At 51.6% G+C, this 25,150-nt stretch overlaps 5 protein-coding genes across 5 annotated transcripts; 1 reads left to right on the plus strand and 4 right to left on the minus strand.

Annotated features, from left to right (window-relative positions):
* Positions 1-1,194: 1,194 nt before the first annotated feature.
* BO86DRAFT_323407 (putative serine/threonine protein kinase) lies at positions 1,195-3,138 on the minus strand (the record flags this gene model as incomplete). Its single annotated transcript, XM_025668427.1, has 1 exon — positions 1,195-3,138. One exon carries the CDS (start codon positions 3,136-3,138, stop codon positions 1,195-1,197), a length of 1,944 nt encoding a protein of 647 aa, XP_025523272.1.
* Positions 3,139-12,401: 9,263 nt separating this feature from the next.
* On the minus strand, positions 12,402-15,846 carry BO86DRAFT_413212 (vacuolar protein sorting protein DigA). The gene is made up of 3 exons (XM_025674720.1): positions 15,516-15,846; positions 12,839-15,434; positions 12,402-12,788 (listed from the first exon to the last, which is right to left on the minus strand). The coding sequence occupies exons 1-3, from the start codon at positions 15,730-15,732 to the stop codon at positions 12,704-12,706; spliced, it is 2,898 nt and encodes a 965-aa protein (XP_025523273.1). The 5' UTR covers positions 15,733-15,846; the 3' UTR covers positions 12,402-12,703.
* A 228-nt stretch (positions 15,847-16,074) lies between these two features.
* On the minus strand, positions 16,075-19,185 carry BO86DRAFT_347596 (ubiquitin C-terminal hydrolase family protein). Its single transcript, XM_025669286.1, has 5 exons — positions 18,841-19,185; positions 18,664-18,753; positions 18,224-18,598; positions 17,541-18,165; positions 16,075-17,487 (listed from the first exon to the last, which is right to left on the minus strand). Exons 1-5 carry the CDS (start codon positions 18,910-18,912, stop codon positions 16,352-16,354), a joined length of 2,298 nt encoding a protein of 765 aa, XP_025523274.1. The 5' UTR covers positions 18,913-19,185; the 3' UTR covers positions 16,075-16,351.
* A 327-nt stretch (positions 19,186-19,512) lies between these two features.
* On the plus strand, positions 19,513-21,400 carry BO86DRAFT_371000 (mitochondrial 54S ribosomal protein uL5m). The gene is made up of 3 exons (XM_025670302.1): positions 19,513-20,009; positions 20,134-20,823; positions 21,005-21,400. The coding sequence occupies exons 1-3, from the start codon at positions 19,759-19,761 to the stop codon at positions 21,126-21,128; spliced, it is 1,065 nt and encodes a 354-aa protein (XP_025523275.1). The 5' UTR covers positions 19,513-19,758; the 3' UTR covers positions 21,129-21,400.
* A 448-nt stretch (positions 21,401-21,848) lies between these two features.
* BO86DRAFT_323358 (STE11 family mitogen-activated protein kinase kinase kinase) lies at positions 21,849-24,756 on the minus strand (the record flags this gene model as incomplete). The annotated part of the gene is made up of 4 exons (XM_025668423.1): positions 21,849-24,170; positions 24,222-24,373; positions 24,442-24,515; positions 24,575-24,756. The coding sequence occupies 4 exons, from the start codon at positions 24,754-24,756 to the stop codon at positions 21,849-21,851; spliced, it is 2,730 nt and encodes a 909-aa protein (XP_025523276.1).
* Positions 24,757-25,150: the final 394 nt, after the last annotated feature.

Genomic DNA, 25,150 nt, shown 5'->3' on the forward strand with positions numbered 1-25,150 from the left:
AAGAAGAAGAAGAAGATTAATCTTGAAGGCCAGACTGGCCTAGACTGACTCGTAGACAATGATTCGATCGTCATCGCCCACCTGTTTTGATCTTCTCCGCTTTGCCCACCGCCTGCTACTTCAGGGAGCTCGGGAGTGGCCACCCCGCCGTGTCCTGGTCCCTGTCCCTGAACATGGATCCATGCATCCATGATGCATACAGTAGTAAACATTAGAACTACGGAGAGTAGTGAATTATGCTCCCCGACTAGACAAGAAAAGTCCCTTCACAGAACAGGAAATCGAGTCACGCTCTGCATGATCTGCCAGCGCCCTATCCGTAGCTGTGGGTCACTTCGATATCTCTAATTTTACAATCGTTTATCTACACTACGTTGAGAGGGAGAATGTCAAAGAATACTAGAATCACTTTTGATTCCTGTCTCCTTGTTGCGTGTCAAATCCGCCTCATCACCACTACCTACTCAACTGTTCCGGCTAATTACATGTAGTGCACAGATGTCCCGGTCCAGTCCAACAGCCTGTTCCAGGAAGATAGAGCCGACCAAAGAGTGTATGGATGAAAGAACGACCGTTCGTCTTGTTCATTGCTTTTTTCATGTGTAAGAATCGAGTGAAGGGAATAGCGCCACGGCCTGCTGCACGCCATCGTCGTCCTGCGTCGTCGTCCAACGAACCCCCAAGCATTGGACCTTTTGTTTTTTTTTTTTGAAGAAAGGAAAAAGAAACATAGAATTTTGCGCAAGGGGGAGGAAAGAAGAGTGAATAAAAACAACTCAAACACTCCAGTAAGAGGACAATCCCTCCAGTTATCAGTTGATGAGTCACTTTTGACCTGCTTGTCACCGCCACTGCTGACTCCGTCGAATAGCGTCATATTATACAGAATAGGAAACAGAAAACACTGACAGATAGATGGGCACGGAGGCCACATACATTCTATGGAGTAAGAAGAGTGAAGAGAATATAAGTTTTGAATATGAATATAAGGTCGCCGGGCGCCAGATGCTGGCCTTGGCGACCGCATGGAGAAATGCAGCGGAGTAAGAGTGGAAAGGACGAAAGCGGAAAACGAGTCGGAGTATTGGTTGAAATGTTTATTTATTATTGTGTTGCTCTTCTCAGCGACATTGGACGGTACAGTAGAATGGAGAGGAACGTCGGATGCCGGCACCAGAGGTGGGGCTAAGCTCCTTACAGATGAAGGTCGTGCCAGCCGCCGACAAGATCGAGATCTTCGTCGACGCTGCCATCGTAGTGGTTCGCGGCCTTGGTATGGGCGGCTTTGGGAGACTCCCAGGCGTCGCGACGCCGCCCCTTCTCCTGGAAGGGACGACGCCGCCGCTCCCGATCCGGAGGAGAGAACGTCTCTTTCTTGGCCCATGAACCATAGTCAAAGCCAGAGGACCCTAAGCCCCAATCCTTCCTCCAACTCATATTGCTTGAAAACTTCTTTCCGGAAGAGGTTTCCGGGGACTTGAAGTTCCTCCGACGATCACCAAGGGCCGACCATTTGTCGACGCTTGACTTCTGCGGGGAGCTGTCGGGGGACTGAGGTGGGGTTTTGATAGCAGTGATTCCCGCCCTCGGATCCCACGACTTGGAAACAAACTTCTCGGAGTCTTCGTGAGGAGTCTCCATCTGTTGGGCGCGGACGTTGAGTAGGGAATTGCTAACGACTTCGTGCAGGCCGGTGAGGGAGCCACGAAGCTCAGGCGTGCTGCTTTCATGACTCCAGCTGCGTGAGTTCTGCTCGCGGCGCTGCTGGTAAGCCAAGTCCTCGGCTTCAGATTCCTCCTCCTCATCCCAAAGATCGCTCCAGCTCTTGGAGATCTGCTCCTCCTTCTTCTTGCCAAAGACCATGGAAAGAGAAGGCAGGGGCTTGGTAGCATTGCTTGGCAAAGAGCCGGTGATAGGAACGGGATCGGAGGGAGGTGGGAATCGAACCTCGTTCTTGCGGAACGGAGGAGACCGGAAAGATTCGCCCATAGCGGACTCCAGAACGGAAGCCATGGATGGGGTCCCCTGGTGGACAGAGAACCACGAAGTGCCAGCGATTTCCGAGGGAGGGAAAAGGTCTTCGGTGTAGCTCTCGTTGTCGGGAATGGCGGAGAGTTGGCGGAAGGTCTGGGGAGGGCTGGCTTGGAGAGCTTTGGCCCAAGGGAAAGAGTCGCCCTGGTTGATGTGAGGGCTCTGGATGGAAGGGGTCCGAAGCGGCTCCCGGTTGGCACTGGCGGCAACCACCTCGCGGTCGTCCGTGCAGAACTCGTCCAGCGCGTCATCATCTGTGGTGAACGTGACAGCACGCAAGATAGCTTCGCGAATGCCAGAAAGGGAACGCTTCGTGGGGTCAATGGCAAGGGCAGTCCTCAGGATTTCGAAGGTATCCTGAGACATGTTGGGGAAGATGTCGAACAACGATTGGCGGTCCCGAACGTAGTCTGCGTAGAGGATGTCGGATTCCGTCGGCGTGGCGAAGGGATTCCGTGCGAAGAGAACATTGAGCAGACAGATTCCAATCGCCCAGATGTCGGCTTTGGCGGGGGAATAGCCGACGGTGGAGGGATCGTACTGCTCGGGAGCCATGTATCGATCACTGCCAACGCAGGCCTCGTGGGACCAAGCCTCCCGAGTCGCCAAACCGAAGTCACCGAGCTTCATGGAACCATCCTGCATCAAGAAGATGTTCTCAGGCTTGATGTCACGGTGATACAAGCCGTTCGCGTGCATAAACTCAACCGCGCTCACAAGTTGCAACATGAAGTCGCGCACGTGTTCGGTTTCCAAAGGACCACGGTTGAGCCGGATTGCTTCGTACAGGTCACCATTCGAGCAATACTCCAAAACGAGATACATGTGGGCATCCGTCTCGAAGGAATGAATGAGATTGACGATGTTGGGATGAAACCTGAGACGTCTGTGGCATTCCAGCTCCTCGGCGCGGGCATCATATGGGGAGGGGTTCAACGGGTCACCCGAGGAGGACTTCGTCATGCACTTGATGGCAACATCCTGACCAGTCTTCAAGTCCTTTGCCAGGAAGACCATGCCAAAAGATCCATGGTTCAAGGGGGCGACGGTGCGGAACCGTCCGTCCAACAGCTGGCCTTCAACAAAATTGTTCTTGAGGCACTCCATTGTTATGTGTATATTCTAACAGGACGATGTTCTCCCAGAGATGGTCGTCGAGGTAGAATATAGGAACAGGCTCAGTTAATCAGACTGTTCGAGTGGTCGGTTGGCAAGGCTCGAGTTAGGATTGAACTCGAACGATGTGGCTAACAATGAAGTTCAAAGACTATGCCAGCTCAAGTTTCCAAGTAGATCTTGGCCACCCAGATCCAAAAGAGAAGAGTCGGAAGGGGGAAGGAAGCGGAGAAGAACGAAACGACAAAAGGAACAAATGAGTTGTCGGCTCAGAATTTATCGTATAAATATCGGAAAGTCAAAAGAGGATATGGTGACAAAAGTGAACAAAAAAGTGGTGAGAATGAGTAGGCGTAAGGCGCAATGCAGAGATACCCGGGGGGTTTCGAACGACGATAGGAAATGATTTGTTAAAGACTGTTATGAGTGCATCGGTATATCGTTTTCACAAATAGGGGCCCACGGCCAAAGGCGAAGATAAGTATGTTGCGAGGAAAGAATGTGATTGAAGTGAATGGCGATGTCCAGCGGTAGGACGGTTGGTCAACAAGGAAATGACGAGGAAGAACGCTGCGTAGATATCGTAAACACCAAGAGTATAAACAGACAAGGCTCGTAACAAAGGAAGGCCTTCCAACACCAGGCTGAAGGTCGGGGAAGAAAAGGTCGTGACTCGAAGGAGAGGGAGCGGTCGAAGACTACCGAGTCATAGAATGACCGATAGATTATATAGTCCTGATGGTTGAGGAGGAAACTATATAGGGAGACCGAGGCTTTGGACAACTGGTAGGTCAGGTCTTCTGTCCCGTGAGTGGGCGAGCTGAAGAACCGAATACCAGCACCCGGCCAAGGTTGCGCGGCGAACGGATGGACAACAAAGCAGTGTTGACCTCAGAGCGGAGCGACACCCTCACACGTATTATCTGCAATCGAAACGTAGCAAGGCTTCAAAGGACAGTCTGCAGGAAGGTAGACGAAACGTGGGTCCGAGGAAGCTCTCGACGTGGTTGGCTTGGGAGCAAGGATGAGTCACGGGGGTAGGTGTTGGGAAGGCCAGGCAAAAGACGAGACAGCCGAGGAAAAGAGGTTCGATCAAGCTGTTGGCGACGAAACCAGTGGTGGAGAAGATCACAACGTTGGTCTAATCAGACGATGAACTTGTCAAAGCGCTGTATCGTGTCGCAACGATGATGAGCGAAGAGGAGCAGATGGAAGAAGAGCTAGTGGGAGGCAGTAGCTTGTTGTTGTTGAGGACGGGGTGGCGAGTAGTTGGGAGTCGGTAGTCGGTAGTCGGTAGTAGATAGGGAGAATCGGGTAGGAAGGAGCAATGGAGTTGAGGAGTGAGGAAGGTAGTCGGATGAGGTTGTAGATGAGGTCGAAGGTAGGAGGAGCGAAGCGAAGCGTAGTGAAGAGGGAGGTAGCGAAAGGTGAGGGGAAGGAAGAAGGAAGAAGGTGAAGGTAGAAGGTAGAATAGGATGAGGAAGAGGAAGATGAGACTGGAATGCAGATGGGGGAGATGATGACTAGGTAAGTAAGTACGGAGAGGGAGAGGTATGACTGATTGACCCGAGTAGTTGAGAGATGAGTGACTAACCCGACTAATTGGGGGGGGGGGGGGGGGCGGATGAGATGATAGCACTTCAGGACACCACTAAACCGTGTTGGGGATTAGTAGGAGGGGCGAAAGTCCAGAGTCAATAATAATAATAATGAATGGAGGTTGAACCCAGTTGTGCCTCCCCAAGTCTCAACTGTGGCCTGCATGAGGGGAGGAGAGGGAAAGTGGAAACTGGGCGAACGAGCGAGAACCTCCTACGTCGTTGTCGTGCCTTGGGTATGGTATGGAACCTCAACCATAGTACGGAGTACCGATGGGTGGCTCGGCCAGCCAATAACGGGCACTTTCCATACCATACCAATACGTGACTGCCTGCCTGCCTGCCTGCCTGCCTGCCTGCACAAAGCACTGCAACCCGAGTTGTTGAAGTTTAGGCAAAGGCAAGGTAGTACCTCGTGGTAAAAACCGGTAATCATCTGCCGAGTCTACCCAATCTCACCTGAACATCCGTCTCCACTCCACCATCTTTACTGGTACGTACATGAGCAGCATACTTACATACATACATACATACATACATACATACATACATACAGTACTGTGTACTCCGTTCATACGTACATACAGAACAGTCTCTCCCTCTGTCTCTCACGACTTGGGACTCAGATGATGGATGCAGGTCGAGAAACTGAAGCCCGTTTCCGGCCAGAGGAAGCTCCACCTCCACCACTTCCCCCTGATTCATCCGTCATTCTAATCTACGTACGTACGTACTCTTGACTATGTCTCCGGCCCTGGCAGTCACCAAAAACATCCGCCCGGCTCACTCCGTACGTTCAGTAAGATTATGACTGGCAACAGTTGAATGATGAATCAGCAAGCTCCATTGCCGTCGTCATGATTCCAGTTCTTTTTCGATGCTTACATCCCCTGGTGTGTATGGATAATCAATTGGGGACCCTTAGGATTGTTGATGCCCCCCTTGGTCGGAGTACTACTGTATCGCAAACCACTCCAATCCATATTACAACACCACCATCAACAACAACAGCTCTGGCCTATCAGTAACCCCAAACCGACCGACCAAAGAATGGATGGGCTCTGGATGAGCTAATCATGAATGAGCGGTTGCGTGACTGAAGTGTATCTTACCAAAACCCGACAGTACGTTTCGAGTCCCGTCAAGTAAACTCGGCAGAAAACGGTCGGTCATGGGTAAGCAGCCTTGAATTGAGGACAAGTATGAATATGAGTATGAGTAACGGGGTTTCAGCAGCGTTCCAGTCCGTGACCCTGCCTACCTGCCTATCATCACCCAGGCACTGACCACGCATTCTTTCCTTTTTTTTGAGTCCATCCACTCACAAAACAAAATCCACTTCCCACGCCCCCCCCCCTGCCAGGTTGCCGGGCCGTCAAGTTCTCCTCCTGCCGCCCATTGAATAACTACACTACGCCAAAATATGGGGGAACTGCGATGCGGGATCAATTGAGTTACACATACTGTATCAAAGAGAGGAGTAAACAATTAAGTAAGTAGGGGAATTAGCTACAGTAAGTTACTGTATGACCCTGTAAATCCGTTCGGGGATTGCCGCGACAGCAGCACGATCCAGACCGAAAAGTCAAAGACAATCATAGAGATGGAGCAGAAAGTTGGCCACCGGCCGCCGCCCGACCTCCCTCAACCCAAGGGAACCTTTGGAGTCATGGCCCGTGGGCGGACAAGAGTGTAAAGATTCACCCACTTAACTGGCGTGATCAACAACTCATTGCTTCGAGGGAAGTCTAGCTCTAGTGAGTCAGTTGAGTAGGCCAAAAGTCAATTGATACCCTAGCGACAAGCTTTTGAAGATATTCTACAAAGTACTGTACTGTAGTCGGTCAACTTCCATAGTACAGTACAGACAGTAAATGTCGAGATAAGAGTTCAATGAATGGGCACCAAGCCCGCACCGTCGCCATGACTAAGGTGAGGTTCCTGCAGGTCCAAGCAGGGTCTCGCGGTCGCGGGCCCCATCGTTATCGGGAGAAGAAGAATCATGATGATGATGATAATGATGATGAGTATGATAGACCGTCCCTCTTTCCCTGTCAGTATGTACGAAACTAGGGTGGATGACGGGACCTACACAGTAGAATGCCTCCCGTGTCTGTCAGTCCATTCACTTCTGTCACATACATAATTGATGATGACAGGCAGCGCCATACCAGTCGGTGGTGATGGGAAGTGTCGGTCTTCCCCCTGCCTTCCCCCCTCTCCCCTTCCCTTCCCCATATTTCGGACAGGTAATGCGTAACGCCATCCGTGATTTCGAAGATCAAGCATCTCGTCACAAAACAGACCAGACCAGACCACAAGCAACAAGCAAGCCACTTACCTACTCTCTGGAATATCCTCATCTCGACAAGTTCAGACGTCTCACAGACCAATTCGATCTAGATCGATCCACCTGGGATTTGTTACAGTCATAATCATAAAGGCACAAACACCGCTCCCGCTTCCGACCGGCAAATCGGCGACCGACAGAATGGAACTGGAAAGATGACGATGTTTTCCATTTTCAGATGGATGGGGGGGAATGAATAAAATTAGATAGAAGTTCCAGTTCCCTCGGCCGATGGCGGAGCTCTGGGTGGCAACTTGACGACGACAGGCACCCTAGACTCGATCCGGGGGCATTTTGGTGGGTCACACCCATGACCATGACTAAACCTCCCAATCACCGATCACCGGAGTCACACTATTCCCAGGCTGCATGACGCCAGCCCCGAGCAAGTAACAAGTGGGCGGCGTCGTGGCCACTGGGCCAATAATTGCCCCATCGATTGGCCTCCGAGTCAACGCAAGAAGGGAGAGGGGGAAGAGAACGGCGGAACGCAAATGACGCCCCGGGGGAGGGCCTGGACGATCATCGACGATCGGGTCGCGGATGTATGGGGAAAGCGACCGATGGCATAATTTCGAGAAGCCATTGACTTGATATTATCACGCTTAACTATGACTTTGGGAGCTAACAAAGTTAGTTACCACTTAAATTTTGCTCAGACTTCAGTAATGTGCCAAGTGTCCACGAGGAAAAGAGAAAGGGAGGGCGGGTCATGTGTGTATAGTATGTACACAGAACATAGAGTACCTGACGGTCCTGACCTGAATTTACCTGGGAAAAGGCAGGGCAAGCAAAGACCACGTACAGTACACAACACGGTATATACAGTACTGTAACTATAGGTGGAGGTCGGATCCATTCAGCATCAAGACTGGGGGAAATAATCAACGTTGTGTTGTTGCACAACTTGCTCCTGATCCACGTTGATCCTGTTTGTTTACCGCGCGGGATTTTAGATGTGTCTGACTTTGTTGCCTATCTCTACTATATGTAGAGGAAGTATTTCTTTTATTATCCGTCCGTACGGAGTACTTGTTACAGAATTTTGCGGGGATGTCTGAGGATGATTACGTCTCCCAATGCGCATATGCAGGTGGATGAAAACAACAACAACAACAGCAACAGCAGCAGCAACAGCATCCAGACAATGCATTCGTGCTCGACCTGCCGCTGTTGACGCTCGGAGACATAATTCCCCAGTGCCGACCAGTCAGTGTCCAAGACTCCCAAGTAGCTGTGGCAGCGCCCCGTGGCTGGCATGTTTCCGGGGCTGCATTGCATGTCTGTCTGGCGGTGAGCAGCCGGTGTCTTAGTGGCCGCTTGACCGCCTCCTGCTCGGTGTTGTTGGCTAAGGTTTGGTCCTTGCAGCCTGAACTAGATGCGTGTGTGTCTTGATCATGCAAGCAGAACAAGAGGGAAGCGTCTACGTGGAAGCTTTCTGACTAAACGATGGGGGGAGGGAGGGGGGGGGGGGGGGGGGGGGGGGGGGGGGAATCCCCCACAATTATCCGTAGTAGTCCAGATACTGATAGGGAGGAGGGACTTTTTGTTTTGCCCGCCAGGTGGCTGATCCTCACACGGGTATCACGCGATGCCCCGGCTGGGACCACACCACCTATCCCATTCCAACAACAACAATAATGACAATAACAACTTTAGTACGGAGTAGTTCTTTGTAGCGAGTTGGTGGCTGGCAGACTGACTGATCCTCCTCTCTCTCTCTCTCTCTCTCGGATTCTCTTCGGTTCCGGCAAGTTATGATCGTTGCCTGTCTGCCCGCTATCGGATCCTCTCTCACAAGTCACCTGGCACTCCGCCCCTCCACCATAGAGTTTCTGGCGAGTGGCAGTGGTGTGGTCACCCATGGGACACGAAGCGGACACGATACACTTGCGGATCCCAGACTCGGTAGATAAACCGGACTTGGGGCTGAAGCAAGCGAAGGTTGGGGTGAACCTTGGATGGGCTTATCAGTGATTAGTTACGGGGATCATCAGCCGAGCAGATAACCACGAATGAGGGTTGCCTGGTGCGAGAGAAGACTGTGAAACGAATGGACGATAAGGTGATGTTCTCGTTCTCATTCTCTTCTGGGTCTGGCGATGGAGATCGGTAGATACTACCTGGGTATACTCCCCGTTGGTGTCGTTGTCGATATTGAGTGATGACACAAACGATTCTATTCTGTGCACCCCGAAAGGAGACAGCAAGCCATTGAGGTTGGGAGAAAGATAGATAGTACTGAATACTGATAGTACTGAGCAGGGTAGCATGGACCACCAATTGGCCGTGTCATTAATTTGAGGAATAGAGTTCATTCCCGTTCCTCGTTGATTGATTGATTGATTGTTTGTTTGATAGACGGAGAGATAGGGGAGCTGACCGAACCCAGCTACGTATCAGCATTGAAGTCAAACCACCACCATTCCACCCACTTGAACAATGTGCATGCCTACCAAGTACATCATTCCGAGCCCCAGGCGAGCGGGATCGTACCTTTAGCCCCCGGATTGACCTCAAACGATCCATTTTTTTTTTGAGGAAGAGCACGCGATCAATTAGGTGGGAACACTAAGATGTACTGTTAAGTTGGGTTAGTGTGCTGGAGGGAGCCGAAATCGATAGCGTGAGTTAGAATTGGTGGAATGGATTATTATCCATCGAAATCGTCTGCAAGTTTTACCCCGCACGATCTGCGGTCCGGTTACAGGCCAGCAATCTGCGGGTGTTGATAGGTCGATTTTTCCCAAGCTGTTCCACCCTGTGCCACTGGCTTTCGTTTCCGTCAACAAGAAGGATTTCTTCCCTTCCACTCTCCGTCTAGAAACCCGCAGCAACCAGAGATACGAGTATTTGCGTGATCGTGATCGTTCTACCGTTGCATTTCAGACCCGGTGGCAACTTCCCCGGATTTCGCAATTCGAGTCTCATTTTTAGGGCCTGTCTCAACATTTTACAGTTTCCAGGTCGGTGTAGTCTGGCAACAACATTAAACCAAATTATACATGCTCAAACTTCAGTCAAGTGATCAATTGACTAATGGAGATCCTGGATTGAAGATGTGACCCTCGACTCTCAATTCGTTTTTTTTTTTTTGGAGATTTGCTCGTCTCAAGTTCACAATCAGTAATCAAGTCCACTCGTACTTCGTATCCATTTCCTTTACCCCCTCTGCCCCATGCATATCCCATTCTGCACCTCAACCACAGAAACCCATCCGAAACCAAGGCACTCAGCCACTGCAGATACCTATGTACCATCTATGTCGTGTACGGTGGAGTATAACTATGTAGTGTACATACCCGGTGGCAACTGGTTCTCAATAAGTATCCTCTCTACCCGCATGCATGATATGTTATATGTAACATAGCAGCAGCAGCAGCAGTATCTCCCTTGCCCCCTCCTCCCCCGAGTCTAAATGTACAATGTAAGAACTGTAAAGGCAACCAAGCGTGATGACGAAATCCCAATGCACCAGCGAAGGGAGGGAGAGAAACATGAAGAATCAGACGGATGAAGAAGACCCTAAGGGGGGAAGTCCATCCCCATCCCTTCGATTTCATAGCTACGCAAGGCGGAATTGGGGAGACTCCAGTACAATACTCCGTACTCCGTACTTCCAACAAAGACAAACAAGTTCAGTTCATTTCAGTCCGGGAGATGCAGTGGTGTGCATCAAATGTCTTAACCCATAAGGCTGCCTGCCTGTCTGTTTTGCAATTGATCGGTTCAATTGGCCAGGGGCGCGAGGGCACTAGCAGTGAGTGTCAAACGGTTTTGTCTTGGTTGATGTTGGCCTGATGCAGGATTCGGCTTGTTAGTTGTTTGATCTACAAACAAACTTCGTCTACGGCCATTGCATTGGATGAAAGTGTATCAATTGATTGCGAGTTTTGCTTTCCAGTCCTCAGCTTGTCAGTGTTTGTTCGAATGTTGACCCGGCATAGGTGGCAGCCACCATCCTCAGGCAGCGAGATTACCCGCTTTCTCTCCCAGAAACTAATCTATGTCGATATCAATATCAATATCGATGTCTAAATATATAACAGTATACACAACCCATTCGTACTACCCTAGCTAGAACCAACACCGAAAGTCTAGCCCTTCTCCCCTCGCCCCCCCCCCTCTATCTGAAACCCGCAACCCGCCCAAACAGACTCCATCCTTGGGCCAAACCCTTTTCACCAAGCAAAATCCTCAAAATCAAGGGGGAGGGGCAGGAGACGCAAGTCCAGCGCTTCGATGCAGCCCCAACAACACCTGCACCTGCACATCTGGCCTGTTGTTTGCTGCTGCTGCTGCTGCTGTCGCTGCTGTGCACAGGCCTTACAAGCCACCACTAAGCCAACACAGATCAACCGAAAGTACAAGCAAGAACCTCCCCCCGTTCGGAAATCAGCGTTTGCTTAGGTTGTCAGCCTGGTTCATTGTTGTCTTGCGCACGGACCCGAGGAATACCAGAAGTCCTGTACGCCGTACTAAACAGAGTTCCCAATGTACAGTACTGTACCCACATCACTGGAGCTATGTAGGTAGTCACTCCAGCCAACATATACACCTGTAGACCGGTAATAACTTCTTTTCTATGGGATGGTTGTCAACCCAGAAAACAGAAAGCCAGTGCTGTGCCTCGTGGGGTCATTATCTTCTGCTTCAAGACAAAGCTAGTAGACGACTTACAGTAGGTTAGTTAACATCAAGTAGCGTCTCGCCCTGGATCATCAATGTAACAGTACTTACTCTACACAAACTGTCCTGTACCGTACAAACTGCGTGTAAGACTTCAATGCCCTCCATTCTTACAATCTCACATCCCAGATCGCAGCAGCACTCAAAACCTTGTCCAGCATTCCGATCTCCACACATGCATGTATCCTCACATCAACAGGCTTTTGGCTTTATGTGTTGCACCATATGTGAGGGGGGAGGGGAAGGGGGACACATAAGGAGAATCTAGTCCTATTCGCCGTCTGTCTGTATACCTGCCTTGGAGGCATCCATCTTGGCAAGTTTGTGCGACTGAGGTATTCTCTGGGTAGGTTGTTTATGTGTGTGTGTGTGTGTGTGTGTGTGTGTGTGTGTGTGTGTGTGTGTGCAGTACATGCTCTGAGTTCACACCTGCTTGCGTTGTGAAGCTGTGAGTTGATCTCAGATCAGATGTGGGATTAGATTGTGGAGCTCTGTGGTTATGCTGCCCTGCGAGCTGCAGTGTATAGACTAAGATAACCTGATCGGTGGTCGGGCAAGGAGATCCGAGACTTTTGTTTCTGCATACAAGGGGGAGCGGCTATGGTCTTGAATCAGTTGGATGGCGCTATAATCATATAAGTGGAATAACGCCAGAGGATTGAGTGAACAGGATGATAGGGTATGAAGCATTGGATGATAGCTAACTCATTCCTGTAGCAGCCGTAGCAGCCGTAGCAGCAGCCTAGTTCATGACCCCAGGCACAAAGTATATATATCCATCCAATTTGCTGGGAAATAGAATCAAAGAACAATCGAGATAAATTGCTTCACGCTCATAATGCAGTGCTCCCATCATGCGCGCTCGTTGCGCAACACACACACAAACCTGAACCATCAGATCTTACCCGACTCAATTCACCTACAGCGCCCAATCATCCACGCCCTCCGAGTTCTCAATGAAAGGCCGATCGATCTGCTTGATCGCATGGTCGCCGCAGAGGATACTGACGCTCTGGTTAGTGACACTTCTACAGCCCTAGGGGCAAGAACATACCATGCTTCCGCAATCAACCCATCGAGCTCACGCACCACTTCCGCCCGTCGCGCCGCACTGAGGGACCCTTTGCTGAGCTGCGCCTGCAAGTCCCGTATATACTTCTTCTTGCCCCCTGCGCCCTCGAGCACCTCCTTGCCCAAGCAGTCGCTGTGGAACGCGTGCTGACAGGGAAACACGAAGAATTGCCGACTGAGCACGGGTAAAGAGCAGAGCCAGCACTTCTCTCCAGGCTCCACAATGGCGTAGCGCGTGTCAAGTGCCGCGATTTCCGTGCGGATCTGGCGGGCCGTGTGTGCCGAGTTGTCCATCTCCTGCCGGAGGGCGTCGATGTGCCGGGAGTATTCCTCCAGCGCACTGCAGATCTCGTCCTTGAAGTCGTCGATAACGACAAAGTCCGGGAAGAACGGGATGAGGTCTTCAATGCGAAGCAGCTCGCATCGGCGGAGGAATTCGATGGCATCCTTGATGCCCTTCCCGGGCTGCCGGATTGTCTTCTCCGCGACAAGGAGCCAGAGCTTCTTTCGGAGCTTCTCGTTCCCTTCCGGCCGGTCGGCCACAATCGCTGCGAGTTCAATATCGTCATGCTGTAAAGCCAGCTCCACAGCTTGAAGATATTGTCCCATGGCGCTGTAGATGTGAACGCATGATTGGACGCGCTGGTGTTGAATGCAGAGACGCAGAGCAAAGTCGGCATCATACGGTGGGGGCGAGGATTGCTGTGACTGCAAATAGGTGAGGAGTCCTGCCTCAGACGTCGAGGCGCTGGACGCATGGATTGAGATCAGGGTGTTGTGGACGGCGGCGGAGGGGTTCGGGTGATTGACAATGATAAAGTTGAGGTATCGCACGGCCTGGTTCTGCCCCAATGGGATATTCACCGTCTTGTTGTAGTTGAGTAAAGCAGGGATCAGCCTCTCGGGCTCCAGGTTGGTCTGTCGCATCAAGATATCGACCAGTCCAGCAGCCGCGTGGGTCATAAGGACACTGCTGTATTTGTAAAACACGTCCGGGTCACTTTGTCGTTGCAAAACATTGAGTGCCTCCGTCCATTTCTCCCGCAGAATCCAGTAGGAAAGAACATAATTGTAGTCATTGGCCGCGGTGGCAAAGAAGAGTAGCTCCTCCTCACGACCGTGGCTGCTGATGATATCGTACGCCGTCTTCTTGTCAAGATCGGACCGGTACCGAGTGACAAAATCCTGGAACTCAGCTCTGACAGTGCCAAGCTCATCCTTGACCTCTTCAGTGCTCGTACCCTCAGCAAGCTCTGCTCGGGTAGCAATGTTGTCATCGAGGGAATTTAGCTTGGTCATGAAGACCTCAACCAGCCAGCTTGCGACCATGATGCGCTGCATGGAAGAGGACTTCTTGTATGTTGACAGCTGAGATAACAAATATTTGCGCAACGCATCATGCTCTCCACGGTTTATCAGCGTTAGGCAGACCTCTTCGAATCCTTTGCTGCTTCTTCCCCATACGGCGGCTGCCTCAAGATATCGGCCTTTCTCCGCAAGGAAGTCACCGGAAGCTGTAGAGACAGCGTCCTTCTGGGCACTGGTACGGGCGTACTGCAGAGCTTGATCAAACAATTGTTTCTGTAGGTAGACCTTCCATACATCCCTATCCTCGTTCTCCACAGCAATTTCGTAGATCTCGCGGCTAGTGAACAGCCAGTAGGTATGTTGCGTCGCGTCCGTCAAAAGGCCCAGAGCACTTTGCCCTGGTTCCAACACGGCCTCATCGAAAACGATCTCCTCGCTCATTCGGTTTACCGCGACAATTCTGCCTTCAACTAGGGCAAAGATGTGCCACTGGGACAATGTCACGGCGGTAATGGGATCCTGAATGAGCTTCTTACCGCCCCGCGCAGATTCACTAGCTGGGAACACGGACCGTGGAAGCATGCTTGCGCTTTCAAATGGCTTGCTGAGCTTTTCAGACGTGTATGGGAGTTGTCCGTGGAACACTCCCTGAGAACTAAGCCATGCGAACTCCTTGTCAATCACACCTCCCGTCGTCTGTGCATCCGCAAGAATTGGTGACACTGCCAGCATCGACGGTGAGGCGCTGGAGGGCTTCTGGATCTCATGAGTAACAGGCGATTCGCGTTGATATAGATCGGCGTAGATAGGGCTACCCCCTTCTCGTCCGTATCTCCCCGTGCGCCCCAGGAAGCTTAGTAATTTGGCATGAGTTGCTATAAGCACCCGTCTCAGCTCCGGCCTCGCTGGGATTGACTCTGCCCACAAACCCGTCACAGGCGAGCCCTCCAAGCCCTTGAAGACGACGTGTGCATATCGCTCTTCACGCCGGTAGAACTCGCTTGACGGCTCAATGTAAGCTTCCCAGATCTGTCCATCCGTAGTACCCAGTAAGATTTCTCTTGTCGAAGCTGTAGGATGCGCTGGATTCCAGGCGACACTCTCGATCGAGACGCCTTTCAGTCGCGACAATGGTCTAGGTTGTCGCGATTGGGTGTGGAGGTAATAGTTCTCACCCAGGGTGGTTGTGATGATGAGATGAGATGCGGAGGGGTCAAGAAACATTCGCCGAATCACTCCAATTTCCGCGGATTTCTTAGGAAGGTCGATGTCTGGTTCGGAAAGCCCAATTAGCATTGCGACGAGAGAAGATGCGGAGCGGTGGGCTTATTCCGGCGGTGAAATGAACTGACCATCGATGTCTTCGGGGGTATCCAAGTCGATACGGAGGATACGACCAGTCGATAATGCCAAGATGAGCACATTGTTGGCTACCTGTGCGGCTACAAAGTCCGCTGCAAGAGCGAACTGAAGCTGAACATGTCGGACATCGAACATGGAGAGTGCGGAATCCCCAGGTTCCGCGAGGTTGCTGGGAGCAACATAGCCGCCAGACGTCTCCAGCGCCATAGTGCGCCAATAGTGATATATTCACTTATACCATACCGGAGCCGCAATTGAGGAGCTTGAGGCAGTTTGGGAAGACAGTGTCTGTCACCCGAGAGTGGCTGGCTAATAAATAAGTTAACAATGACGACGAATGGAGTGGAGGGTCGGGTAAGTTAATGGGGGGGGGGAAGCTCCGTTCATCGGGCGGTGGATGCCTTGGCGTGTCCATTTCCATGCCTGAGGTATGTACGAAGGAAGGCATCCCGCAGGCATCAACTTAGTGTACACAGGATGAACTTACTATATACTAAACAAATCTAAACAACCAAATGGCAGTGGGCCAGTTTACAAATGTATCATAATGAAATCAGCTTGCCTCGCCATATGCTACAGAGGCTCGATAGCTATTACCATTATTCTGTGTCGTGGGTATGCTGTCTAATCTACCGCCAACACATCTCCAAACACCAGAGACCTTCTCATAACGCGTAAATCATGCATCATCGCTAAATATCAATGTCCTCCTACCTTCCCGATCACGCAACCTTCGAAATCAGAGATAATGGTGTACAAAACGAGTAGAGACAATGGAGAAAAATGCAACAAGACTGAAGTGCATCAACCACAAACCGATTCATAATCACATGACTGTGCACTCCCGGTCCAGTTTCCGTCCAATCTTCTCACGAGACTTGTCTTTGAGCTTATCCCGATATCGATCTGAATCCCGTGTCCGCCTCGGGCTCCTGTCCTTGCGCTCCATACTGGGCGGTGGTAGGTGGTCGTTCGGGGCAAGCTCGCTCTCCGTCAAGTCTTCATCTTCACCCTCGGCAAACTTATCCCGGCTTAGTCGACCAGCAAACCGCGAGAAACTGAAGCTAATTCTGTTCTCACTGGCTTGACTCCCGGCACGACTTCCAGGATTGCTCCTTGTTGCTCGGGAACTGCGTCGAGAAAACGAGAAAGAATTTCTGCCCTCTTCGTCTCTTGGTGTCAGCCTAGGCGAGGTTGATGGAACAGACTGCATTTGGAGGCCAGGCTCGAAGGCTTCAGAGAATGTCACGCTTTGCTTCCTGCCATTATGATCCACAGGTATGGGCTCTGGATCGTCTGGGCTGGTGATCTCAAAACTTGGCCGATTGGATCTGTGCCCCTCCATCCCATCGATAGCTGTATCGTCCAGAGCCAGTGCCTGTAACTTTCTAGGGATGCTAGCCGCCTCTAGTTCACGTGAGTCCCTAGACGTTTCAGACGACGGCGGCTTGTAGCCTAGGTTAACTGCGGCCGCATCTTCATGGATAGGTAAGATTTGGTAGAACAAGAGGTAAGGGGACTCGGTTTTCAGTGCCTGCTCAATGTCGATCAAAGTAACTCGCTCGCTTGCTAAGTCATCGAAGCGCATCCAGTACTTCGGTGTGTCCGAGAAAGTGTCATCCTCGGATCCGTGAGAGCTGGCTGGAGGTGCTCCAGCACTGGTACCCCTGACAATGGATATGTAATGTCCCGAATCCACTGACGTTCCACGGTGGCACACCATTGCCTGCAGTGACAGCTTGAAATTGCCATAGATCGGGCCTTCCTCATTCATGTTGTCATCCTTGATGAAATGGGGGAGTCCAATCTCAGTCGGAATATCGACAAAGGTGTTGAGTCGGACTGCTTTGCCATTGGGCAGCATAGAATAGCGTTTCAGGCACATGCCTAGAATCGGACGCTTAGAAGAGAAATGTGCGGCGACTTGGGCATCACTAGTCGGTGTGTTGTCTGTATACCACGCTGTATAATCGTTAGTGAAGTTTTTGGTGTGTTGCAGGGTTGACAACTCATACGGATTAGGCTGAAAAATTGCCATGCAGGCATCATCACTTCTTTGCGATAGGAACCCCTCCGTTGAGATGTGAGCATGCTGTCCTTCTCGTTCTCATGGTCTGCGTCTGGAATGAAACGCTCTTGGAGGATACTATTGCGACGATAGGGAGGGGGGTCGGATTCGATGACTTCCGTCAGCGAGTTCACTGGTGGAGTTTCATCCCAACGGGGTGAAGGAGGCTGGCTGGAAGAGGGCGATAGCGGCGTGCCAACCTCTTCGACGTGGGTCGTGCAGCCTTTGGACAGGGAATCCAAAGATTTTGTTGAGCCCAGCGTGTGGCGCCGTTCCAAGTACCGCTTGACCTCGATCCGGTTGTTGAAGTATGACTCCAAGCAATCTTCCAAAGTGACTGTCTCCCCATCAACAGGTTCGGGAATGGCGACCTCTAGCAATCTTTCATTAATGAACTTGTGATCACCACTCACATCTTCCTTTCCTGTGTGGTAGATGTCCATCTTGAGTGTCAGGAGTGGAAGCTCTAGTTTTTCCGTGATGAACGTGAATGCCTCGGACGTGTCCTGTTGTCGTAGTCTCGCTGCATCGTGCCAACCGCATTCAGCGAGTGCATCTTGCAGGTGTTTTGTCTGCGGAGCACACCAATCAGCGAGAAATGAAAGATAGTGTGGAAGCAGATACGCCTACAAGATCAGTGGTGATAAGCTTTCCAGACCGCAGCATGTTGACCCAGAGCCTTAATAAGATCGAAAGTTTCCGGCGAGCCTCGTCGTTGAAAGACTTGTAGAGAATAGCTTCGAAACAATCCAGCCGAGCGAACATCGCAAAGAGCAGAGCATCCAGGTAGCAAGTCACGCCCTCGCGATTCACGGCACCACGAAGTTTGGTGCTTGGCGTATAGCCTCTGATTATACCCTCAATCGAATCCTCCAGGAGCAAAAGCAACTCAAAGGCCTTGTCCACATCGCCTTGCGCATGCTCCGACTGGATCGCATATACGAAATGCTCTTCCTTTAAGCCGGTGATACCGAGTCGCGCGACACGTTGCTCCAGAATCTTGACCTACTTGGCTGTCAACTCGGAGCGTTCAGCAGGAAAAGATGCGCGAGAGGATTTGCTGTGGTCACCTTCTTTTGTTCTTCATTCGAGTCTATGGTTGGAATTTTGTCTGATGAGAAGAGGCCTCGGAAATGGGGACGAGACAGGACATTCGACGTCTAAAGTCACAAACAGCATTAGCTTCAAGTTGCGACAGAAGTTCAAATGATCTGCTGACGAAGCTTTTTTCAAGAGTTGAGATCTACCTCGTCTTTACCAGACTTTCCATCTTTATTATTTCGCTCACGCCGCGTGAGAAATTTGTGTATACCACTCATCTTCGACGGTGCATGGATCCTAGCTAGAGGGGGGGAGAAGGTGCGCAAGAAGCGTGCAGATTGCGGAGTCGATGAGGAACCGACGACATGTGGGTGGGGGGGGATCTATATTGATCCTTGCTCAGGCTCCAGGGTTCCGATCGAGCATGCAAAGATAGCGCCTGATTGAGTCATAAAACAAATCAGATGGGACAGATGGGACAGATTAGGCGACGATGACCTTTGTTGTTCCGATCCGTGAGCAGTAGGTCTCTTTAATTCATTCATTGTTAAGCCAATACTGAGTAGAAACAAATTGGGTAGCCAGTTACCTCGTAACTCTTACGCACCAGCTGAAAGGAAAGCCAGTGACATCACATGCGCCACCACCATATCATGAAAGACAACCAGGACAATAAATGAAGGACGAGTGAGGCAAAAGTGACCGTAGACAAATGAAGGGAAGGAAGGGGATGCCTGTCAGAAGACCATAGTATGAGCAAGTACTCGTAGCACCCGATCGACAGCGAGATCTCCGGTGGCCAGTTTCACCAACTAGGTTGCGATAAGCCAGTGTACTGTACTGAGTAAGTAAAGAAGAGTGGCGGGGTTGAAAAGCGAGCCGTGATCACTGATGATTAATCGATCACACAAGTGGACAAGTGGAGACCGATTCTTCGCCGCCTGATCTCACAGCCAGATCTCTGAGGTGTCAAGGCAATCCAGCAGGAACACATGTCACCTGATCAATCACCCCCGAAAGAGTCGATGCATCTCCGGTGCGGGAAAAACAATTTTTGGAGATCTCAGTCTCGACTCCAATCTCAGCCTACAACCACCATCCCCCCCCCGGAGTAGGAGTTCACAATGGCTGCCAGTGAGTCCTCCAGATACTTGGCCAGGTCATTGCCACGGGCGTTGGCGCCCTCTACTCGTCCTCAGACCTTGTGCTGGCGCCGCAATGTCTCCGACCAAGCATCGTCGAGATCTCCATCCGCCGAACTGAGCGAGCTGGAATCCACGGACCTCGCCTCCACAAATGCACCCAGCGAACTTGTGGAATCTTATGATCCTATCGCCAGAGCCAGAGGTCGCAAGACCAAACTCCCCCGGAGTCGGTAGGTCTCTCCCTCGTCCGCGCCGCCGCCGCCTCCTCCATCACTGTTCCTTGCGGACCACGTCTACCTATCCTCCTTCTGCCTCATTATCCAACAATGCTAACCCAATCTCCCACTTCACCAGTTATCAATTCCGGTCTCCCAAATACTACCGTGGTCCGCTCCACCCTCACCAGCCGCCTCCGCCCTCCGACCCATCCTCCCGACTGTACGTGCCAGGCCCCTTCTCCCTTCCCCGCGTCGAGCAGACCTGGCAATCGACCGTCGCATCGGACATCCTCACCCTCCTCTATGTCCACAACCCGCCGGGCTTCAAGCCGCCGGTCAAGGCGCCGCGTCTCCGCAGCTGGGACGACAGCTCGCCCTACCACAAGAACCGCAACCTCCGGGGCCCGCGCGGTGGGGACGTGCTCCGCCTGCTCCGCAAGCCCATCGACTTCAACAACATCCCGCGCCTCGAGCGCATCACCATCCACAGCTACGTCAACATGGCGACGGAGAACTCGTCCTGGCTCCACGCCGCCGGTATCGCCGTGCAGGCCATCTCCAACGTGCGCGTGCAGACCTACAAGTCCCGGACCAGCGTCGTGAAGTGGGGGATCGCCCCGGGCCGCGACACCGTCGCCTGCAAGGCCGAGCTGTACGGCGAGAACATGATGCACTTCTTCGGCCGCCTGGTCGACATCGTCCTGCCCCGCATCAAGGACTGGCAGGGTGTCAAGGGCAGCAGCGGTGACAGCAGCGGCAACATCACCTTCGGTCTCGAGCCCGAGGACGTCGCTCTGTTCCCGGAGATCGAGGTCAACTATGATATGTACGTGTCCCTCTGCCATGTTTCCCAAAGCAGCGCCCGCAATCCACTTTTTCAGTCTTCCTCAGCAGTCATTGAAGCTTTATGACCTCCAATGCCCCCCCCCCCCCCGGCCCGCTCGCTGAGTGTCATCTGGCGTGTGCGTCGTGGTGACTAGCTAGCTAACACATCTTGAAAACACTAGGTACCCTCCCAAGATGATCCCCGGTTGCCACATCACCATCCACACCTCCGCCAGAACCGACAAGGATGCCCGCCTTTTGCTGAGCGCCCTGGGTGTCCCCTTCTACGGCAAGATTAATCACTAAACCTCTCGGCGCCCCAGTAGATAGATTTGCGCTTCATCCTCGCTCAATCAACGCACGGCGAGATGATCGTGATTCGAGGTCGTTACTTTGTAGAGTGGGTTCTTTTTGGTCTTGGTCGTTTCTCCCCATTTTGGTTGTTTCTGGCTGGCATTGAACATGTAACATGGAGGGTATGTCTCTGGTGTTGTTAGATTCTTATGTAAAATACGCTATCGCTTTTCATTGTACCTTGATTGTGTGTACTTTACCCTCCGCAAGCCGATCTTTGTTGTATTTCGCACATATAGAAGGAAAAGATGGTCTACGTATTTCAATTCGGGATTATCCTTTCTTAGGATGTTTTCCCTCCGGTGCAAATGAATTAGACTTCCTCACATTCCAGAAAGCCATGACATTAGATACAAGGAACCAGTGAGAACCTATTTCTCACGATAGAACATGCCAAGTGCTTTTGTACACGCGATGTAGACCACTTTTGCCGTCTCCAGAGAATCGACAGTCGTTAACATGCTCGTCCTGGTCAAGTGGGCCACAAGCAAGATGCAAATGCAAATGCCAAAGTCAAAGAGAGTACAATGAACCCAACCATGCAATTAAACAAGTAGGCGATAACCACGCAAAACAAAGGGGTATTGAAATATCAAAGTCCGTCCAATAACAATATAAGAAAGAAAACTCCGAAGAGCAAAGGAACCGTCCTCAATCAGGACCGACCGGACACTATCCGGCAAGAGGAGTCTTCAGGAAGGGACAGGTCAGTAATTCGTCCGCTGACGGCCGCTGTTCGTAATCGACTTGGAAGGTCTGGTCCAGGAAATCTACGGCCTCTGGGCTGGCATGCTCAGGGGCCGGTGGTCGGGCTTTATTGCTGCCAATGGCGAAAATGGCTTGCAACTGACTACAGTCGGGGAAGGGATGGGCCCCGATGAACATCTCCACCACCAGACAGCCCAGACTCCAGATGTCGGCCTTCTTCGTGTGCGCCGTCTGGCGAACCACTTCCGGTGCCATCCAGTAGACACTACCCTGCAGTGAGGGGCGGTGCAGGTGACCTCCACCGGTGCCACTGGCACGAGCACCAAGAAGAGTCGACGCTTCCACGCGTTTCGAGATACCAAAATCAGAGATCTTGATGCCTCCCTTGTTATCTACAAGGATGTTGGCGCCCTTGATATCACGATGGATAATGTCACAGCTGTGGAGATAGGACAACCCCGCCAATATTTGTCGAACAAAATTCTTGATCAGAGGTTCCTGGAAGGTGTTGTACTGCTTTAACATGGTAGCGATAGATCCTCCTGGCACATATTCCAAGAAAATATTCAGATGCTGGTCGTCAGCAGCAGTACCCAAATACTGCACGATGTTTGGATGGTGCATTCCTTGCAGAAGTTCAATCTCATGCTTAAGCGCGGTGACCATGCTGTTCTTGCGCTTGTCAAACTCTGTACCCTTGGTCGCGGAGGGAATCTCGACTTGCTTGACGGCCATGAGCTCTCCAGTAATCGCGTGTAGTGCAAGGAACACGCTGCCAAAAGAGCCCTCTCCAATCAAAGAACCTTTCATCCAGTTCTTCGGGGCGAAGTTGTTTCCTGCCAAGAAGTCGTTGAGGCCATCATCCTCCTCTTCTCCATCTTCAGCCACGAGGATACTCAATCGTTCATTAAGCGAGCCGCCGTCAGTTGCAGCAACACTTGCGTTCTCATCGAGAAGACTCTGACGAGAGGTTGTAGGATCATCAGAGCCACTGTCGAACGAAACATATGATTTGCGATTCGGCTCGATAGGCGACTCTTCCTGTAGTGGTTGTAAGGAGCTGGAGGCGATGGAATCTCTGTAAGACGTTGACGGGAGACTGAATTTTGACACGGAGAGAGGTCTCGATGCACGGGTCGGTGTTCCGCCGGCGTTGAGCCAGGTATCTGCTATGCTTGGCATTGGCGGCGCGTCCCTCAGACTAGACGCATAGCTAGTATTGCTGACGACACTAAGGCGACTTGCTGCACGGCTCAAGCGCTGCGACCTCCGGACAGACATACGCATTGTCTTCTCAATATCCTCCCGGTGATGACTTGGGAAGTACGATGTAATCTCGTGGATAATCATCTCACTTGGAGGTCGAGCACCAAAGAATGATCGCAACTTGGCAGCAGAAGGAGAAGGGCGTTCCATGTTCACGGACCGCACGTCATGCTCACTCGATGTTAGATTCTGTCGAGACGAGACAGGAGACATCGGCTGTCTGATGTTAAGCCAAGACTCGCCGGTTAACTGCTGGATCTTGAGTTGGTTGCGCACATTAGAACTGCTCAAGGCGTTCATGTGAGCAACCTGACTTTCATCTACCGCTAACTGAGAAGCCCGACGAAGCTCATCCGTATCTGGTTCTCCAGCATGAATCTTGCGGAGAATAAGACGGCCACGCTCTGGCCTGTGACTGCTTTCGCAGATTTCCATGAGCTCATGGTCTGCAAGTCTTCTGCAGTTGGAGGGATCGGGTTCTAGGCCATCCATCACATAGAAGCAATAATTGCGATACTGATGCTCCGGGAGCTGTAGTTTCTTCAGAACGCACAGAATGATCTCATCTGCCGTTTTGCAATGTTTGATGTCAAGCACTTTGGTCTGACCACCCGTGTATATCACTCTGATGACGGGCGAGTTTGTCGGCAACTGTCCCATCGTCAACCCATCGAGGCTAGGATTCTGCCTCAGATGCGAGCCATTTCGGTTGCTGTGACCATTTTCGCTGGGAGTGCCGGGCTTTCGGCTGGTCATCGACCCGGCAGATGAGGGATGGCTAAAGTACCCTGGTCCCTGCTCCTTCCGCCCGGTTTCCATTGGACTACTTGCGGCATACTGTTGAGCACGCAAAGGCGATCCGGGTCGCGACGATGACCGGCCGGCGGAGTAACTATGAGAGCTACTTTCCGCTGCTCGAGACATGCGGCGTGTACTCGTTGGTGGTCGCTGGTTGGATTGGCGTGATGTCCCGGATGAGGAAGCTGTGTAAGATACGGATTCCAGAGCAGCCAATTGATTCTGTAATCAAATCAGCACGGGAGGTGTCAGACAGCATAGCGTCAAATTTACCATCGTTCTTTGCTTGCGGTTGAGGACCGACTTGTTCCTTAGTTGCTTGATGGCGACGAAGATGCGGACGCGGTCACCGATTTTCTTGATGCCCATTTCTTGCAATATTTTTTGGTCACATTCAATTAGATTGTTGCCGTTGACATTGTTCGCTGTGAATTGTTAGTCTGCACGAATCTGAACAATACCATAAGAGGCGGGTTGCTGCAGGTATATGTACCTGTAAAGAGAGCTTCGTATTGACCGCAATTTATGCTATGAAGCCAGGCAACAACCTGCTTCTCATCCCATGACCTGGTACCAATGAGCGTTTGCTAGACCATGAAACGGGCACGTTTGCATGAGCGACTCACCGTACAGCGTCAAGGCCGTCGGGTTGATCTGAAAACTCTGACTCTGTCGGACTGGTAAACAACATGCCACCCTGGGAATCCCCATGACCACCAGTCTTCTGCAACGAGCCGGTGTAGTAGGACGTCGTGGGGGTTTGCGTGGATTGTAGGCCCAACGGGTTGTATGTGGCCTTTGCTAGCATGTTGGCGACTTTGCTCGAGCACAGGTGAATGAAACAATCGCCTCGATGTTGTTTTGTCGAGTCAGAGACTCGGATATAGGTCTGAGCCCACGATCGATAGAGAACCTGAGCGTAGAGGTCGAGTGTGGTTGCGGGGTACAGGCTAAATGATATCGCCCGAATGGCGACTGTTGGAGTTGAGATCTCGACTGAGACTTTGTGTGGGGTCTAATGCATGGTCCGAATTTGCTTTCTGGTTGGGATGGCGCATGTTAGGGGAGGTAGCGTAGAGGTGGGGGGATGGCGACAGAGGAGCGATGCAAGATGCGACAAGCGTTCGGGGACGCGGAGATAATAGAGAACTGAACTTACAGTTCAATCGATCGAAAAGCACCGAGGATGTTTGGCGCAGATT

The sequence above is a fragment of the Aspergillus japonicus genome (genome assembly GCF_003184785.1).
Source record: "Aspergillus japonicus CBS 114.51 unplaced genomic scaffold BO86scaffold_75, whole genome shotgun sequence".
Classification (NCBI taxonomy): Eukaryota; Fungi; Ascomycota; class Eurotiomycetes; order Eurotiales; family Aspergillaceae; genus Aspergillus; species Aspergillus japonicus.

Coding starts and splice junctions, on each gene's coding strand:
- BO86DRAFT_413212 (XM_025674720.1), bottom strand. CDS start 15,732: ATGGCGCTGGAGACGTCTGGCGGCTATGTTGCTCCCAGCAACCTCGCG. Junction 15,435..15,515: donor TACCCCCGAAGACATCGATG/GTCAGTTCATTT, acceptor TTTCCGAACCAG/ACATCGACCTTCCTAAGAAA. Junction 12,789..12,838: donor GGGTTGATTGCGGAAGCATG/GTATGTTCTTGC, acceptor CCAGAGCGTCAG/TATCCTCTGCGGCGACCATG.
- BO86DRAFT_347596 (XM_025669286.1), bottom strand. CDS start 18,912: ATGAGTGGTATACACAAATTTCTCACGCGGCGTGAGCGAAATAATAAA. Junction 18,754..18,840: donor GAAAGTCTGGTAAAGACGAG/GTAGATCTCAAC, acceptor TTGTGACTTTAG/ACGTCGAATGTCCTGTCTCG. Junction 17,488..17,540: donor GCAATTTTTCAGCCTAATCC/GTATGAGTTGTC, acceptor ACGATTATACAG/CGTGGTATACAGACAACACA.
- BO86DRAFT_371000 (XM_025670302.1), top strand. CDS start 19,759: ATGGCTGCCAGTGAGTCCTCCAGATACTTGGCCAGGTCATTGCCACGG. Junction 20,010..20,133: donor ACCAAACTCCCCCGGAGTCG/GTAGGTCTCTCC, acceptor CCACTTCACCAG/TTATCAATTCCGGTCTCCCA. Junction 20,824..21,004: donor ATCGAGGTCAACTATGATAT/GTACGTGTCCCT, acceptor TGAAAACACTAG/GTACCCTCCCAAGATGATCC.